Here is a 16,770-nt window from a genome sequence, read left to right as displayed (position 1 = left end):
ATACAAATCTTACATTGTAAATGTACAAGTTTACTACTGATTAGTATTTTGTAAATTTGAGTAAAAGAAAAAAAATAGCAATACTCAATTTATAGATTCGTATCGGGATTAATCGAAATTATTAGAGGGTGTCTATATTGATATGTGTGTGCGTACGTGTGTGTGTGTGGGGGGTATCCATTGTAAAATTTTCAATTTAATTATTGGCTAAACAATAAATCACACATAATGAAACTGTTGTTTGTCTGCAATGCCAATGCCAATCACCATAAAAACGTTTTGACAGTTGTGTATGAAGAATCATTTATGGACAACAAATTTACATGAATAAAAATGATTATGTAAAATGTACATGGAATTTACATTTTAAATAACAAAACTAGTATTTTCCTATAGTGCAAGTAGCATGAAAAATGTCTTACTTTACATTTAGCTTGATTCAGATGAGAGCAAATGCCTTTTATTATTTTTTTGCAGGTGTAGATGTTAATATTTCATTATTGGGTCTGTACCCAACAATTACTGTAACTGCCACAAGTCAGCACGCTACATTGTTTGTTTTTGACAATGCGCTGTGATTGTTGTTTTTTCTTCTTTTTGGGGGGTTCTTCATTGTCCCCGTAATTTATGAACACACTTCTACCCGTTTCTTATTATGACCTTACTCTGACCGCAAACCCCCCAAAACGAGCTCTTGAAAGATCATGTAGCAAGTTCCACTTATATTTTGAAGTATATCTAAATTCAGCTATCATTGAGTACATGCTACAAGTTGGAGTATTCAGGAAGATTTTATTAAAATTCTGAGCGAGAGGTACAAATTCCGACATATTCTATGTACGTTAAACGCATCAATAGTTGGAGCAGAAGCCCGTGCCAATGGAAGAGGAACGTTAGTTTTACCGGGGATTTTTGCCACGGCGAAAGTGGATGGGAAGAATCGTGGTCTTTATGAAACTGAGGGGGACATCTTCCCCGCGTCCTCAGAACCAACTGCGCCCAAATGTATGCCAGACTTCATCGTAGTTACCAGGCTGATTACGACTCGTGTCACTACATTTCAATTGAAGCTAGGCTAGCACACAGCGTGCTCTGTGATCATGTTGACAAGATCTATCAAATAAAGGCATTAGTTTTGCTTGAGTTTTGTGCATTCTATGGCCTTGTCTTTTGTCTACTGTGAGTGAGACTACGTAAATACAGACATGCTGCCTTCATGTGGTAACGAAATTATGGTAAATACCACATGTCGAGTTAAAAATTGCACGTGAACGCCCCCTCATGTGGTATTTTCTACTGGACAACTGGGAATTTATTTTGATACCCGAGTTGAGAGAACTATTCAAGTTTCAACATGGCGGAGAGCGACGAAGGATTTGTGAATGGCAAGAAATAGTAACATTTATAAGGGCGTTAACGTCCGCTACCACAGCAGGTTGTATACACAATTTTGCTATAAACAACAAAATCACATGAACAGAACTCGGTCGTAATTAGGAGTTTCCGAGTGGTAAGGTCCATCTTTCCCATAGCACGTGAAGGCAGGGCAATTTACCGATCGCAGGTGTAGTGGCAAGCGACCTAGAAGAATATGGCGCGTCTCGTATGACGTCATCCAAGGGTAACGTAATAATAATTTGTTTTATGTAAATTATGTTGCTGAATTTTAGTTTTGAAGGGCAACAAAACTACTTTCACAAACAATTAAATATATATATATATATATATATATATATATATATATATGTATATATATATATATATATATATATATATATATATATATATATATATATATATATATATATATATATATATATATATATATATAAAATAGATAAATAAATAAATAATGGACAAAGGGGCACTTTGGGCATCAGTGCCAAAAGGGAATGTGCCCCGGCACCCATAACCCCCCCGCACGTGCCTGCATATTCTACACATGCACAAACAACACAAGTGCACACACGCACACAGTGAGTCAGCTGCTTGTTGGACTTTCCGAACGCGACTCATCATTTGTAGTCAACCATCATAATAGCAAAAATGATGATGATTCATGAACAGCTGCTGAGCTTCAACAAATCAAACATTTTACATCATCATCGATCCGTACGATCAAAAAGGCTTGCGATTCTTCACGTGATCCCAGAGCCGTCGAAAACTAAAAGGGTGGACAAGGTAGACAGGAGAGGGCGCCATAATGAAAGCCATCTTGATATGACGTCACTATGCAACGCAACTGACAAGCCTACTGTCCTGTATTTCCAAAATGGCTATTTTCCACAGAAAGCTCACAGGATCTGACATTATCATGGCCACTTGATTATGATGATTTTTCACTCAAATTTAATCTGTGTATGATACTCATGTACTACTCATGTTTTAAAATATATATTTAAAAAAATATTTTTAAAAAGTAAATTAATCTCTGAAGTAATGATGTGAGATTTAATTTAATTAAAATGTTATTAATATTGGGTTTACCTCCCACTAGCTTCATCTTTTTTTGGGGGCAAATGATTTGGACAAGAAATCCACTAAAAACTGTCCGTAGATGATGCAAGGCAGTGAAGGGAATAGAAACAACATGGCGTCCGTAAGTCATGTGATGTGGATTTAACCAATGTGGAGTGGTCTGATGAATTCAAACAGTGTACTCACTTTGGTTTTGACGTTTTGATGGTTGGAGTCAAGGTCTTCCTGATCGAGTTGTTGATGTTCACAATGTGTAGAATTTGTCAAGTGCTGATACTCGTTCAGATGAATAAAAGACTAGCGGGGGCAGCATCGACACAATCAAATCATTGAGGAGAGAGAAGAAGAAACTTTTTGGCTTCTCAAATCGGTTTCAATCAAGTGATTGCTGTTTCATCCGCCATGTTGGAGGTCAACAAATGGAAACTAAGATGGGTCAACTGAATCATGTTGGTTTTCTTTGTAAAACGATAATCAGTTTGCTGTGTTCTAAATTTCCCAATCTCAATCCATGTGAGAAAATCAGGCCTAAAAAGTTGAGCAAATACGGAGAAAGCTTGGATGCAGCAGCAAAAACACCACACAATGACAAACATGAACAAATTTGATCCCTACACAACTCGAACATCCCTCACTGTCTAACCATGTATAAAGACAAGCGGAAACATAACCGATCGAGCCGGAATAGTTGCTAGCTTGGCTTACTTGAGCTGCCTAACTTTAACCTCGAGTCTAGCTGTTAGCCTGGTGGGAGTCAGTACAATCTTAGATTCCTGACACGTACGTTTCTTTAATATAACGCCATGGCAACATGCCTCTCTGTCCCCTCTCCTATATGTGAAGATTGAATAATAATAATAATAATTTTTCACTTCAGTTATCTAGTCTGTGCTTTACTGTGCTTGATTTTCTTTTTCAATTCATTGATTGCAATTATGTTATTAAAATGAATAAAATAGCTGAATTGTGAATTTTTCTGTTCACATGCATGTGCAAGAAGGGAACAGAAGCATTGCAGAACAACAGAAGCAAACTTTCAGGGCCTCTAGTGACTACGCGCACATTAATTGCCGATGCAGGCAGTTGGCACTTCTCAGTTACTAAAAGGTTGGTGACCCCTGCACTAAAGGAAGCCTCAGCTGGATGAGGACGTGCAGACCGAGCCACCATCTTGAATCGGGAGTCCCTGGTCAAATGACAATGACAAACAAAACAAACAAAACCCAAACCGTGACAAAAGTAAAACAAAACCTAACCTAAACCATGGCAGACCTTGACCTTACATTAAATGTATCAAATATAAATATTTTCTTGCTATGGAATTTATTTCGAGTTTTGAAACCAAACGTTTCAATTCAGGTTAAAATTGAAATACAGGCTAAACTATTTGGGGTTTATATTTTTATATCCGCCCGTATCAAACCCGGCCCTCGAGTACCCCTATGCAGCCTGTTTTTCATGTCTCTTTAAAAAAAAAAAAAAATCAATCAATCAAACGATCGATCAATCAATTTTTTAAAGAAAAAAGACAATATAAAGCAATATTCAAATATTCAAATTGTAAAACTCTTTCAGCCAACACAGCTGACGATCGTTATCAGGCTTCATGCAGAGCTTGCTGATTAGCTGATCGTTTGATGGAGACATGGAAAACAGGCTGTAACGGTACTCGAGGACCGTGGTTGAGAACCACTGATGTATCTCACCGCGCGCGGTTTACTATCAGAACGCAAAATAAGTGTCAACGTTTAGCAAACTGAAGCAACAATTTCCGGTTTGTTTTGAAGTTCTGGCCGGATGTGGTGTGTAACATCGTGTGCAACTTGACACCTGTCTCGAGCTGCGGCTGCGGCGGCGGGGAGAGAGAATGTTCTTCCAGCAAGAAGGAGAAGACGAACAAGTGGCACACAGGCGGAGGAAAAGTTCCAAAACAAGCTCAAATTCGTCGTGAGGTCGGTGGCGGACTGAAAGGTGAAAGTGAACTAGCGATTGGCGGGAAAGGGACGGTGAACGATCGACATTTTGACGAGAATCCACGTCGGGAATGTCGCCTCGCTCGTGGGAGGCTTGAGCGGACCCACCAACCGACCGACCGACCGACGAGAGCGGCGGCGGAAAAGGTACGAACAACTTTCTCTCCACTCTCTTAAAAACAAGCGACGACGACATTTTCAAAACAATTCGACCACCAGCTCGCTCCCAACTGTTAACTAGTGCCCACCCTGACATGTCCGCTTTTGACGACCCCCCCCCCCCCCCACACACACACACACACGCACACACTCCCCCCCATATCCCTCCCTGTCTTCCTTCCACTAAACTATGCCTGCGTATCATCTTGACACAATCACGTCAAACATAAATACAAGTCTACCGAATCTTTATATATAATTTTTAAAAACAAAAAATCTAAGTGTGAATGAGAGCGAGCAAACAAAAACTGCTTGTAGGGTGCCGAATTCCCCTTGGAAGTGTTGACACTGGAGAAGAATGTGCCTGTGTCTCGCTTGTGCGATGGAGTCGGAGTGGAGCAGCAGAAGCTTCAAGTGGAACATTTCTTGTAGGACTCTGGTGGAGGCTCCAGTGCAGGAAGCGGGACAAAAGTGGGACAACGTTGATGTCTGCCAATGGGGACGACGGCTCGTCTCATCTTGGCTCTTACATAACGTGAGCAGCTGGGAAACGCAGCTTTTAAAGCTTCCCAAAACAAACGTGTGTTGACACCAAAACTTTGACGCAGCCGACAGGAAGTTCCTGCACTCCGGTATCGGCTGGACTTGTGGACTCATCAGGACCAGAAGCACATAGTTGTCAGCTGAAAGTTGACAGGATTTCAGTGGGCGGAGTTTCTGACGGAATGTCTAGAATTTGTTCGATCAACGTTCATGTGAAACGAGCCAATTAGGACACTTGGATGCTTCTGGAACGTCACATGGAATAACATCAACTCAGGGCTGTACCACTCCGCTCCAGCAGAGGGCAACAAAACTGTCGGACAGGTCAACAACGCCGTAGCCGTCTGTGGACTGCACTCGGAATGATAATGCGAAAATCATTGCTCACGTCAAAACAATGTGCGTCCTTGCGATCTGTTGGGAAAAAACTCGACACACAGCGACCAATTTCATGTCACCTGGTATGATGACATCATGATGTAGGAATGACCTCAGAGATTCAATAGATGATGTCAATTTGATGCATTGACATCATGTGTTCATTGCATGACATCATGGTGTGATATCATCCATTTTTTTGCCACAATGTCAACTAGTTTTTGAATGGTTCCGATCAGGCAGTCAAGTTGGCTCCCTCTGACTTGTGTCTTTTTTATTACTATCAAGTTTTAGTGCGGAAGCTTTGGATCTTGCCGTGATGCGGCGCTGAGGCTGTGGTGGCGGCGGCGGCGGTAACGCTGTGACGTCAGCACGATGGGGAAGGAGCAGGACCTCCTACAGGCGGTGAAGAGCGGCGACCTGCCGTCCACGCACAAGCTTCTGGCCAAGCTGAAGAGCAGCAGGAGCAGTAAGTTGAAAGCTTCACGTCGTTAGCATGATCAGGATTTTGACACTTTTGTCACCTCTACCGTCCACAATACAAAAAAATTGTATGCAATGATCAGGGAGTTGGTCATGATGAATGATTGCGAATGTAATCAATTATTCCCGCCTCTCAAATCACTACAAAGAGATTTTTAAAGAGGGAACCATGTAGGTTCACTATATCAAAATGCGTATAGGGAGTAGTAGGGATTGGTTTAAGGATTCCGAAGGCAGCCGTGGCGACTCCCAAGTATGTTGTTCAAGTGTGTTTTCAATGTGTGTTGTCCAAGTGGAGTCAAAATCCCCCTGCGGCTCGCAGATGGCGCCCCACCAGGATTAAGGAATTAGCATCAGGGACAAGGGAGGGGGGTCCAGCTCACTTTATCAAACGTGCCTTCACCTGAACTTCACAATATTTGCACTTGCTAAGCCAGGGCTGGGGAAACTTTAGTGCTCAACTCATTCGCTGCCAGCCATCAAGGCATCACGTCCATTCAGTAGTCAAATGCTTGAATGGAGCCACAATTGACAAAGATGGGGGACCTTGCGCCCACTCTGAGCAGGAAGGGAGGGGGAGAAAAGAGGAGTAGTAGCAGTAAAACAGTCCAAAATCCAAATGTCAGGGGCTAAGGCAGAAAAATTGAAGACAAACGAGCGAATCACTCCCACGAACTACAACAAGCACATTTAGTGTAATGAAGACTTTCCATTTGTCTCACAAAATATGTCGTCACGTAAAACTGGTTGGGGACTGTTGCTTGGATTTGCACCGTGACGATGTCATTGTTAGTTTGTTTAGACATCATTTGTCGTCCAATTGTTTCTCTGGATAACACGTAACTCGACCAATGTTCACCCAACACTCCTGCCGGTTTCGTTAGCATCTCAAACGCAAAGTACACAACAAGAAATAAGTTAAACATTCGTTTGAATTTCATTTCTTCAACATCCACGCACCCTGGACTTTTTTTCAATTTGTGTCTATAAACCATCATGTTGTTCCAGCTTCCTAATTGGACCTTCACCAATTTAGCCCCGCCTCCAAGTGTTTGCGACTCATGTCAGTACGCTAGCTCATTAGCTTGTGAGAATGGCGTTGGGCTACGCTGAGGCAACGTGTCAGCACTCGTCTCGCTGACATTCTTTTCTGTCTTTGCTAAGAGAGCAAACAAAGATCCTCTGGTTGGGGGGGGGCCCTTCCCTCGCGGGTGGGACTTTGGGGCCCCCGGGGCTCCTGGCTGGCCAGGTCTGCTGCCTACCGGCACCCACATGCGGGCACAGTTTGGTTAAATTGGGGGTGGGGCCACCATACACATAGAACTTGCGTGTAAAATCCAAATGAGCATGACGAATGTCATTCCTGGACAATGAGGTAAGCAAATGGAGTGCACCTTCTTTAGAAACATTGAGGACTTCTCATGTTTTGCTGTCTTGCAAAGGTGCGCTCCATTTGCTCACCCACACATCCAAGGTGTCATTGAAACGATATTAAGTCCACAAATGAGGATTTGGTGGCCCCCAAGCATCAATTGACACTTTTCTTTTGTTGTTGTTGGACTTCTTGAAGAAGCGTCGGGCTAACGATGACGTTGAGCGAGTGTGAAGGAGTCGGTCGTCCAGTCGTGCCTTGCTCCACTCCTCCTCGCTTGGGGCGCTCGCCCGTGACGTTGCCCTCCGCTCGCTCGCCCGCGCGCTTTGTCTTGTCCTGTGCCGCTTTCAAAGCTTTTGATGTACGCATCGCTGCTCGCACGACCTCATCCTTGTCAGCGAGGGTGTGTGTGAGTATGGCAGTGTATATATGTGAGTTTTTGTGGCATACTTGTGTACAAGTATGTGTGTCTGCGTCAAGCTATGAGTGTGTCTACTTGTGTATCTGTGTCAGAGTGTGTGTATGTGATTGTGTGTCTCTCACATTGTGTGCGAGTGTGTGCATGCGAGTAAGTGATGATGTCATCGCGTTGGTATGTAAGTGACACCTTCCATCGTCTGTGCGGAGTTTGGAATTTTGCTGTAGTAGAAAAGAGTTTGATGAGGGAAAATGACAACTTGACAGGAAGCGGAACGTAGCATGGAGGTCACATGCTCACATGTTGGTGTGCGTGTGTGTCCTCAAACATCAGCATGTAAGTGGGACATTCCACAACGCTGGCGTGTGTTCGCGAGCTTCTTCAGCAGCAGTGCAGGATGGCTTGATTGCTGAGCTGTACTCGTTCCTTCCCACACGTTTAATGTGGAAACAATAGAAGGTTCTAGATGGTTTCCTCTGGTGGTGGAAAGATTCTGATTAGTCAGGAGAACAGAGGGTTCTAACATGAGTCCTGTCGAGGTGCTAGTGATTAAGTGCGGAACATCAGAAGAAGAGAAGGCTCGAGGGGGCAATCTGTAGCTCTTTAGTTCCTCCCTGTGGTTCCCTGTGGATCTCTAAAAAATAGTAGAAATTGTATATCTTTTTACATATTTATTGTCATTTTTAAGATAAAATATTCTTTGAAGGAATTGACTACTTAAAAAAAAGAGAAAAATGAAATATAACAAAAAAATGTCAGACCAAATATGTAAATTGTCAGAAAAAGAGACAAAAGGTAGATGAAAAAGTAAAAAAAACAGCTAAAAATGTAAAAAAAAAAAAAAAGGAACCGTAAAATGTTAAAAAAGAACAATAAAGAGCAGAATCATTTAATGTAAAAAAAAAAATGGCCCCCCAAAAAGTCAGAATATTTATTTCAAATAAACCAGAAAATAAAATGTTCAAAAAATAACCATAAAATGTCTAAGAACAAAAGAAGGCAGATAATGACCATAAAATGTCTTTGGAATTGCCCAAAAAAGTCAGAAAATTCATCATAAAAAAAGAGGCAAACGTAAAACATTCAAAAAGTAACTATAAAATGCACAAAATCATATAATGTACACAAAATTGCCCAAAAAGTCAGAAAATTGATAGCAAAAAAGCAGACAAAAATGTTAAAAAATAGCCATAACATGTCCCAAAAATGAAGAAGAGAGGCAAATAAGTTATCATAAAATGGCCATACTGTTTTGTTCATCGTGTGGCTCTCGACACATTTTTTGTTCTTTTTTTTGGCCTAAAATGGCTCTTTTGACCGTAAAGGTTGTTGACCCCTGCTCTAGATGGTGTCCTGTAGGGGCGCTAGTGACAAAGCAAAACAGGAAGTGGTATCTGATTGGTGGCTTCCTGTCGTCGGGAACAATGGCGTTAGGACGGGAAGTGTGAATGTTTGTGAGAGGCGGCAACTCACACACGCTGTCCGGGTCAGGAGCGGGTTGCGCCCGTGACCGTGCGGCACTTCCTGACCCGCTTCCATGCGGACCTCCAATGAAAAGAGCAGTTTGTCAAGTCATTTGGGCCGTGTTGAGAATAATTCACTTGTTTAAGAGTCACTAGGTAGAAGGTTTGACATAGTGGACCTAGATAATATTTTTGGGTGTGTTTATTTGGAATAAAAAATAGGAACAACTGTTCTTACAAGAGCTAATTAATGTTATTATTTCTTTAGGATCTTTAATCAGCGATTGAATGTGATTTGCAGGATGATGTGTTGATGTTGGTGGCAACAGTTCATAATGGCAATTTAAACTTAAACTAGACTCCAACTTCCACTACTTGCTGCCACAAACAACTTCAAAATAAAAGTGTACCAAGCCACTGATGTCTATGTTTTTCTGTATTTGGGAAAGTTTTATTTTGAAGTCGGCCTTGCACTGACCTGTAAATATGACTGGATAGCCGATAGCCCTTACACGCCAATGCAAGCCGTTGAAGTCACAGGGCGGCCATCTTGCTCCTCTCACCTTGCGAACAGACTACTGTACTAATAATTATACGGTATACGTACGTACAGATGAGACATATACAGCTAGTAGGCAGATAATTTAAGGCGGGGTAGGAGGGATTAATGTTTGTGCCGGGGTGGTCACTATTTTTTAACAAGTTAAAAAAAATAATTATAACCAAGTGGCCGGTATGTGCTGCTTTGAAGACCCCCTTTTTCTTTTACCGCTTAGTTCCTTGGACTCCAATATTAGATTTGGCAGAGGCATCTTTTGTTGAGTTACAGTTAATTCTTTAATAAAAAAAATATACAAGTTTCTTCCTGTGAACATCATTAAGCATATCATTTATACATGTATTTAAGGCAATTTGTAAAATGTCTGAAGTCCTCTTGTTTATGTTTAACAAAATTAAAACACCATAAATTATGCTGTTTCTACTAAGTACTGTCTAAAATATTCTCCAATTTCGATACTGTAAATGTATAGGATCGTATGCCGAGAAACGTTTCTTGGGAGGAGCAATATGGCGGCCTCGCGACTTCAAAGGTCTTCAAAAGTCTTGGCCTATCGGCTATCCAGTCCTATATTCAGATTAGTGGTGGCATGTTACTGTCATGCATAGCATTGCTATAGCTAGCCTGACTGTCATCTCGACCATGCACCAAATAAACAGGTACCGAGGCAGACTAAAATCTTTGAGAATTATTTTCAATGGGGGTACTCGAATTACTTGAGGACTCGTTTCACCCCTCTAATGTAGTGATTTGCTAACTGCGAGCATAGCCATTCGCTCTTTCCCGACTTCCAATCACTACTAAGGCATTTTTAGGAGACATTTTCTAGAGCTAGACCAGTCTGCAAGTTGAAAGTGCCTATCCAACCATACTCAGCTTTATGACACACTGTGACTTTAGGGAAATCTTGTCACGTCGCTTTATTTACTTTATTTTTATCATACGATTCTTATCTCTTTCAAAAAATAAAATAACATGTTGCCCACCCCTGCACTAGGAGGTTTGCTGTGTGTTATGATTTGTAGCAGTTGTGGTTCCAAGCGTGATGAAGCGATCCAGTCCAAATGAACATTTGAGGACAGACAACAACAGCGTCAGTGTTGGCCACTGTGGACGTCGCTTTGCTCAACTTTCAAGTTTTACTTTCCCACACTCTGGTCTCACGTCAAATGTGTCCTTGCTGCTCTTTTCCCTCGTCGAAGTGGACGTTTCAATGAGCTCTCTTAACAAGGTTGACACGTGTGAGACGATGAAGGTGTGAAAGAGTTTGATTTGAAGCATTTTGCCAGCACAGACGTGTAATGATAGCGTGATGGTCCAAGTGCGCCTCTAATTTTAGTCCTCCGCATTCTTGCGGTGCAACTTTTTCTTGCGAGCAGCAGCAGGAAGGAAGGAAAGGAGGAAGGAACAGGAAAGAGCAAGCGACAAGCTACAAGCTTCTTCTGCTGCTGCTCTCCTCCAGCGCCGCAAACAACCTTCAAAATAAAACACAATTGAAAGTACAGTCAACTCCTGAATATCGGGATGTGGGAGTTGACGGCGCCAACACTCACCCACCATGTCAAAGAAAGAAAACATTTTTGAATGGTTTGAACACTACTAGGGATACACTTATTATCAATATTTTGGCATTGGCCACGTTTTTCTTTTTCTTTTCTTTTTTTATTCTTAAAAAGATCAACTTAAAAGTAGGTTAACTTCAGGAAATTATGTATTTATTTATTTAAATGTTCAGTTAACTTTGGAAGAGATGTTGCTGACCTTGGACACCCTGTTGCACTTTTTGTTTGTTTTCATTTGAACTTTAAACATAGAGGAGTGAAATATTTTATTTTATATTTTGATACAGCACTTCAAGCTTTAAAAAAAAAAAAAAACTTCAAACAATGTTTTAAAACAGCACAATCACATTTAACTCTTTTACTGCCAAACGTTATCCAAAAAACAACCCCGACAGTGCTAGCCGATTTTGAGCATTTTCACTCATCTTTCAAGGCAAACAGAATATTGTGTGCTATGAATACATAAACATGGTGGATACCATATGAAAGATTGGATTTAATTCTTTCATTAGAAAAAAAAAGTATGTTTCTACCTTATTCCATTCTTTAGTAATCACCATTTGAATATGTAGATAATTTGAGTGACATCAAGCAAACAGAAAAAATGAGAAAACAAGCATTTTGTGAAAAGATACATTTTCTGTACAACAGTGACTTTGACACTAATATTTTTTGTTCAGTAACACTGTGAATTAGATTTAATGTGACAAATGCTTTGATCATTCACGTCATCCTTGAAAATCTTCTATTTCTTAAGATCAGCCATGTTTTGATGTAATTTGATACACGGGATCCCATTGAAAAGAGATACAATGTTGTCATTTTTTGGCCATAGTTAGCGGGTGTTTTTGGATTTCACAAACTCCATTCAGGCAGCACGGTGGCTGACTGGTCAGCACGTCCGCCTCCCAGTGCAGAGGACGTGAGATCGAGTCCGGGCTTCGGCCTTCCTGGGTGGAGTTGACATGTTCTCCCCGTGCTTGTGTGGGTTTTCTCCGGGTGCTCCGGTTTCCTCCCACATTCCAAAGACATGCGTGGCAGGTTAATTGATTACTCTAAATTATCCATAGGTGTGATTGTGAGGGGGGATGATTGTTCGTCTCTGTGTGCCTTGCGATTGGCTGGCAACCAGTTCAGGGTGTACCCCGCCTACTGCCTAAAGCCAGCTGGGATAGGCTCCAGCACCCCCGCGACCCTTGTGAGGACAAGCGGTTGAGAAGATGGATGCATGGACAAACTCCATTCACAAGACGTTGCGCTGGCCATTGAGAAAAAAAACATAGTTAACGTCATTTAACGTTTTTGGCGGCATTCATCGAGATTTTAGTATACGTCATTAAACGTTTTTGGCGGTAAAAGAGTTAAAATATTGAACGAGAGATAGCATGAGGAACGGAGAAGACAAAAATATTTTTCAAACAGTATTTAAAAAAAGAGCAACAGTGACAACGTTTTCATTGAATTTTCAAAGACATGCAACTGAGCGTGTGAGCTCCCACTTGACACTTTTTCATTCAGCTTTCAAACAAAGAGTTCTCCTGTCTAACATAAAAAAAACAAAAATATACATGTATACGTCTGTTTGTTATCGAACCAATGTACATCATACCGCAGAAGCATAATACAGTTCAGTGAAGTTTGAACAATCAAAAAAAAATCACGTGTTATTTCCCCCAAGTGCGATGGGCTCTAGGCATAAAAAATACCATTCACGGACGGCACAAAACTGCTAAGCAGCAAGCCAAAGCAAGAAATCATTTTCTGCATTTTTTTCCCCACAAAAATCAACTTATTCAAAAAGTCAAAATGCCAATATTATTGTATTCAGGTACTGTTTGTCCTGCATGTTATTCCAAATCTGCAAAAAAAATTTTTTTATTAGGCCTACCCACATAGTATAGGGCAGTATACGACCCAGTGTATGTTCAACTGAGACATGTCTGCCATCTAGTGGTGACTGGTGATATTACAAGCTAAAACTATACTGGGGCTATGGACCAGACTGGCCTGCGAATAGCAAACATCTGTATCGTTGACGCCCATTCAAATGCATTGTTATTTTTTTTCTTTGTAAAACCAAAAACCCACCCCCAAAATATTTTTACTTCAAATGTATTTATTTATTTCAGGGGCCACTCATAGGGAGGGTGGGGGCCTCATACAGTTGCCTATCCCTGATTTCTACTATTAACCAGGTAAACGACCAGTTGAGGTAGACCGTCTGTTTTACACTTAAACTTGTGGACCAAAAAAAATAATTACTAGAAATCCCTATGTAGTGATTCATATGTAGTGATTCAGGAGTAAGGAATGATTGTGACCAGTCAGAGTGTGCTGGGCTCTCGGGAGGGCGGAGCTAAGAAGATCAATTAAAAAATAGATCGGCGTGATTGGTAGAAGAGGGAAAAACATCTTGGCAGAGTGGAGTATGATTGCACACAATCCATCTTTGCTGAGGTTTCCACTAACGATGATGATGAAGAGCGAGAGGAAGAGTGTGCTGCTGTTTTTGGGGTTCATTAGGAAAAGCGGGTCATCGATATCAAAGCAACACGACCGCATTACCGCAGGGATCCCCGCACGCTCCTTTCTCTCTTTGCAATCTTCAGTGTGTGTGCGTGTGTTGCTGTCTGTGTGTGTGTTCTGTCAGCATCTCTTTCTTTTTTTCTTTTCTTGTTTTTTCTGCCAGTGCCATAAAGTGAGTGCGCATCTGCGTTGATCCTCCTGATTGGTCGCCCTCGTAATCTCTTTGAGTTCCAGGAGGTTGACTTTGTGTTTCTCTTGGTTTTGTTCTTGCAGAACTTTTAGGATCCACAAAGAGACTCAACGTCAACTACCAGGACACAGACGGGTAAACGCACACACGCACACACATCAATGTCTGTCCATCCTACTGCATAATTGTCTGTCTGTCCTGGGAGGACTTTTGAAGTTGGATTTCAAGACAATATTCAAGTTAGGGTTTCAAACTAGGGTTAGGGTTTGGATTTGTGAATTAGGGTTTCACGCCTGGGTTAGGGTTAGAAATTAGGATTCTGAACTAATTTCAGTGCTTCAGCTTTGTGTTTAAAGCAACAATTAGGTTTGGAAGAAAGGGGTGAAGACTAGGATTTTCGTCTCAAGTTATGAAATTTGAGTTTGAAGGCAGGATTGGGGACCCATTAACAGTTTGGGTTTGGGATGTGATACGACAACAACAACAGCAGCTAGCATGCTAGCCTTGTGGTGCATCACAGGCGGTGCACCATGAAAGCAGGTAGCGTCGTGTTGCTTGGGTGACCGCAAAAAGGACAACGTCCATCTTCCAAATCACTCACAGTGCACTAAATGTTGCCGTGAGGCGGCCATTTTGTAGTGCTGTTGGCATATGTAGCGAGTGGGCGATGATATCACTGTTTGGTTGCAAGGCATCATGGGAAATGTTGTCTTGGTGATTCGTGGCATGAAAATATCTCCAACTAGGAGAGCAGTACGGACGGAAATGAAGTGTTTATTCATTGTGTAAAAAAACTTAAAACAACATACAATGGTTCTTTGAGATATGAGTTGAATTTGTTGCGTAAGCGCTCTCATAACTCCAAACTCCATATTTCAAATCTTCTTTACCCGATGAAATGAATTCAGAAGCATTCAAACTCCTCCAGCCTACCAATGAAACCAAAACAAACTTCAATGTGTTCTTTTCATGTGAAAAATATTGGGACTTTATTACAAACACACTCCATTGACGTAATAATTTATAGTTATACAGTAATGTCTTTCTAAATCTGCTGCTGTACCGTTTGTATTCAAATCTATGTTGCTTTAAGGGTTATAACTCTGCTACATAGATGCTATTAATTGGCCCGTAGCTATAGCATTTCCATTTATGTGTTGGCATTAAGCTGGTAGAAGCGTTAAGCTAGTAGAGGCTATGTGGTAGCGTGAATTGTCATTGTTTACTTTTCCAGTAAACTTTGGGGGGGGAGTAATAAAGTAAAAAGTCAAACTTTTTGCAACAAAATGCTGCTTGCTGTCAAGTGCTCGTATCAAGTCTGCACTTGCAAGACAAAGCAAAAAAATTGCCCAAGATGTCGTCCATAACAACTTTTCATTTCACTGGTTATGATTCAACTCAAAGTCAAAGTCCGTTTGTGCTGAGTTGGCACTCAGCAGTCAGGAAGGACCAAAGGGTTGCCTAGGCAGGAACAATCATTCACTCCTTCACCACTCCACAATCACTGCAACACAACTTGTACTGGACCAACTATTTCGCTCAACTATCTCAAAATGCCGAACAAGTCTACCTAGCAACAAGTGCTACCTAGCGATTGGGGAGGAGTATTGAACGATTGGGAACGCAGTGACTGCGTTTATCTAACAGCCTATCAACAAAAAAGACAACAAGTGTGTGCCAGCTGCTTGTGTTGCCATGATGACAGACACATTCCTCAAGGCACTCCATGACAACAGGTAAACATTTACCCCCCTTTGCCTACCCTTTATCCTCAGCCCTTCTGTCCAATCAGACGGCTTACACCTGACGATTTACCTGGGGAGGCGTGGCCTTAGGAAAATGTGTCAGGTATTGCTTGCTGACAGGGCTGAAGCCCCTGGCCACACCTCTACGCACCCTCTACCATCATGCACCAAGCAGGATTTTCACAGACGATTGATTGTATGTGTGTGCGTGTTTGTGTGTGTTGTCCCATTACTGGCGCTTTCGCCAGCGGCCATCTTTGTTGCTGCAGTCACATGAATGGTGGCGTTATGCAACAGCACCTTTTGTCCTGTCAGGTCACATGTCCTTGGCTCCAGCGCGCACACACACACACACACACACACACACACACACACACACACACACACACACACACACACACACACACACACACACACACACACACACACACACACACACACACACACTGATAAACTTACATCAGCATTTATTTATTTATCTACCTCTATCGCATTTTTTATTGCCTCATCATGCATCAAGCTCTTGTAACATGTTCAAACGAGTGTGAGTGCATATCACTCAACTTCTGGGACCCAAAAAAAAAAAAAAACCACATGGAATCTTGTCGAGGTGTGTCTGCTTCCTGGCTTAGATTCCAAAATAAGAATCAAGTAGAATATACTTTTATTGTGCTCACATTCGCATCATATTTTAGGATTGAAGGCAGCTTAAAGTTATTTTAATAATCAATTCATGTTGTGATTATTTCTTCAATGAATCGGATAAAAGCATTCAATTTCATTTCAATCCCTTTCTTCTAAATCAGAATATGGTTTCAAATTGACAGTGCAAAAAAATACACAAACCTAAATTTGATGATGATTCAGTTCCTGTTATGGTCGGTAACATCCGTCATTGGATGCTTGCAAATGTCTTATTTT

General features: G+C 41.4%; 1 protein-coding gene across 5 annotated transcripts in view; it reads left to right on the top strand.

Moving 5' to 3' along the window:
• Positions 1 to 4,251: 4,251 nt before the first annotated feature.
• The window catches only part of caskin2 (CASK interacting protein 2), a 24,977-nt gene continuing 12,458 nt past the window's right edge, over positions 4,252 to 16,770 (top strand). Inside the window, exons 1-3 of one of the 5 annotated variants that reach the window (XM_077557339.1) lie at positions 4,252 to 4,598; positions 5,820 to 6,000; positions 14,188 to 14,239. In XM_077557339.1, the coding sequence (XP_077413465.1) occupies positions 5,907 to 6,000; positions 14,188 to 14,239 (146 nt within the window). In that variant the 5' untranslated portion in view covers positions 4,252 to 4,598; positions 5,820 to 5,906. The remainder of the gene's footprint in view (positions 4,599 to 5,819; positions 6,001 to 14,187; positions 14,240 to 16,770) is intronic. The other 4 variants (XM_077557343.1, XM_077557344.1, XM_077557341.1 and 1 more) reach the window with 4 other exon arrangements.

This window comes from Vanacampus margaritifer, chromosome 2 (genome assembly GCF_051991255.1).
Source record: "Vanacampus margaritifer isolate UIUO_Vmar chromosome 2, RoL_Vmar_1.0, whole genome shotgun sequence".
NCBI lineage: Eukaryota > Metazoa > Chordata > Actinopteri > Syngnathiformes > Syngnathidae > Vanacampus > Vanacampus margaritifer.
This window is presented reverse-complemented; position numbering and strand designations above follow the sequence as displayed.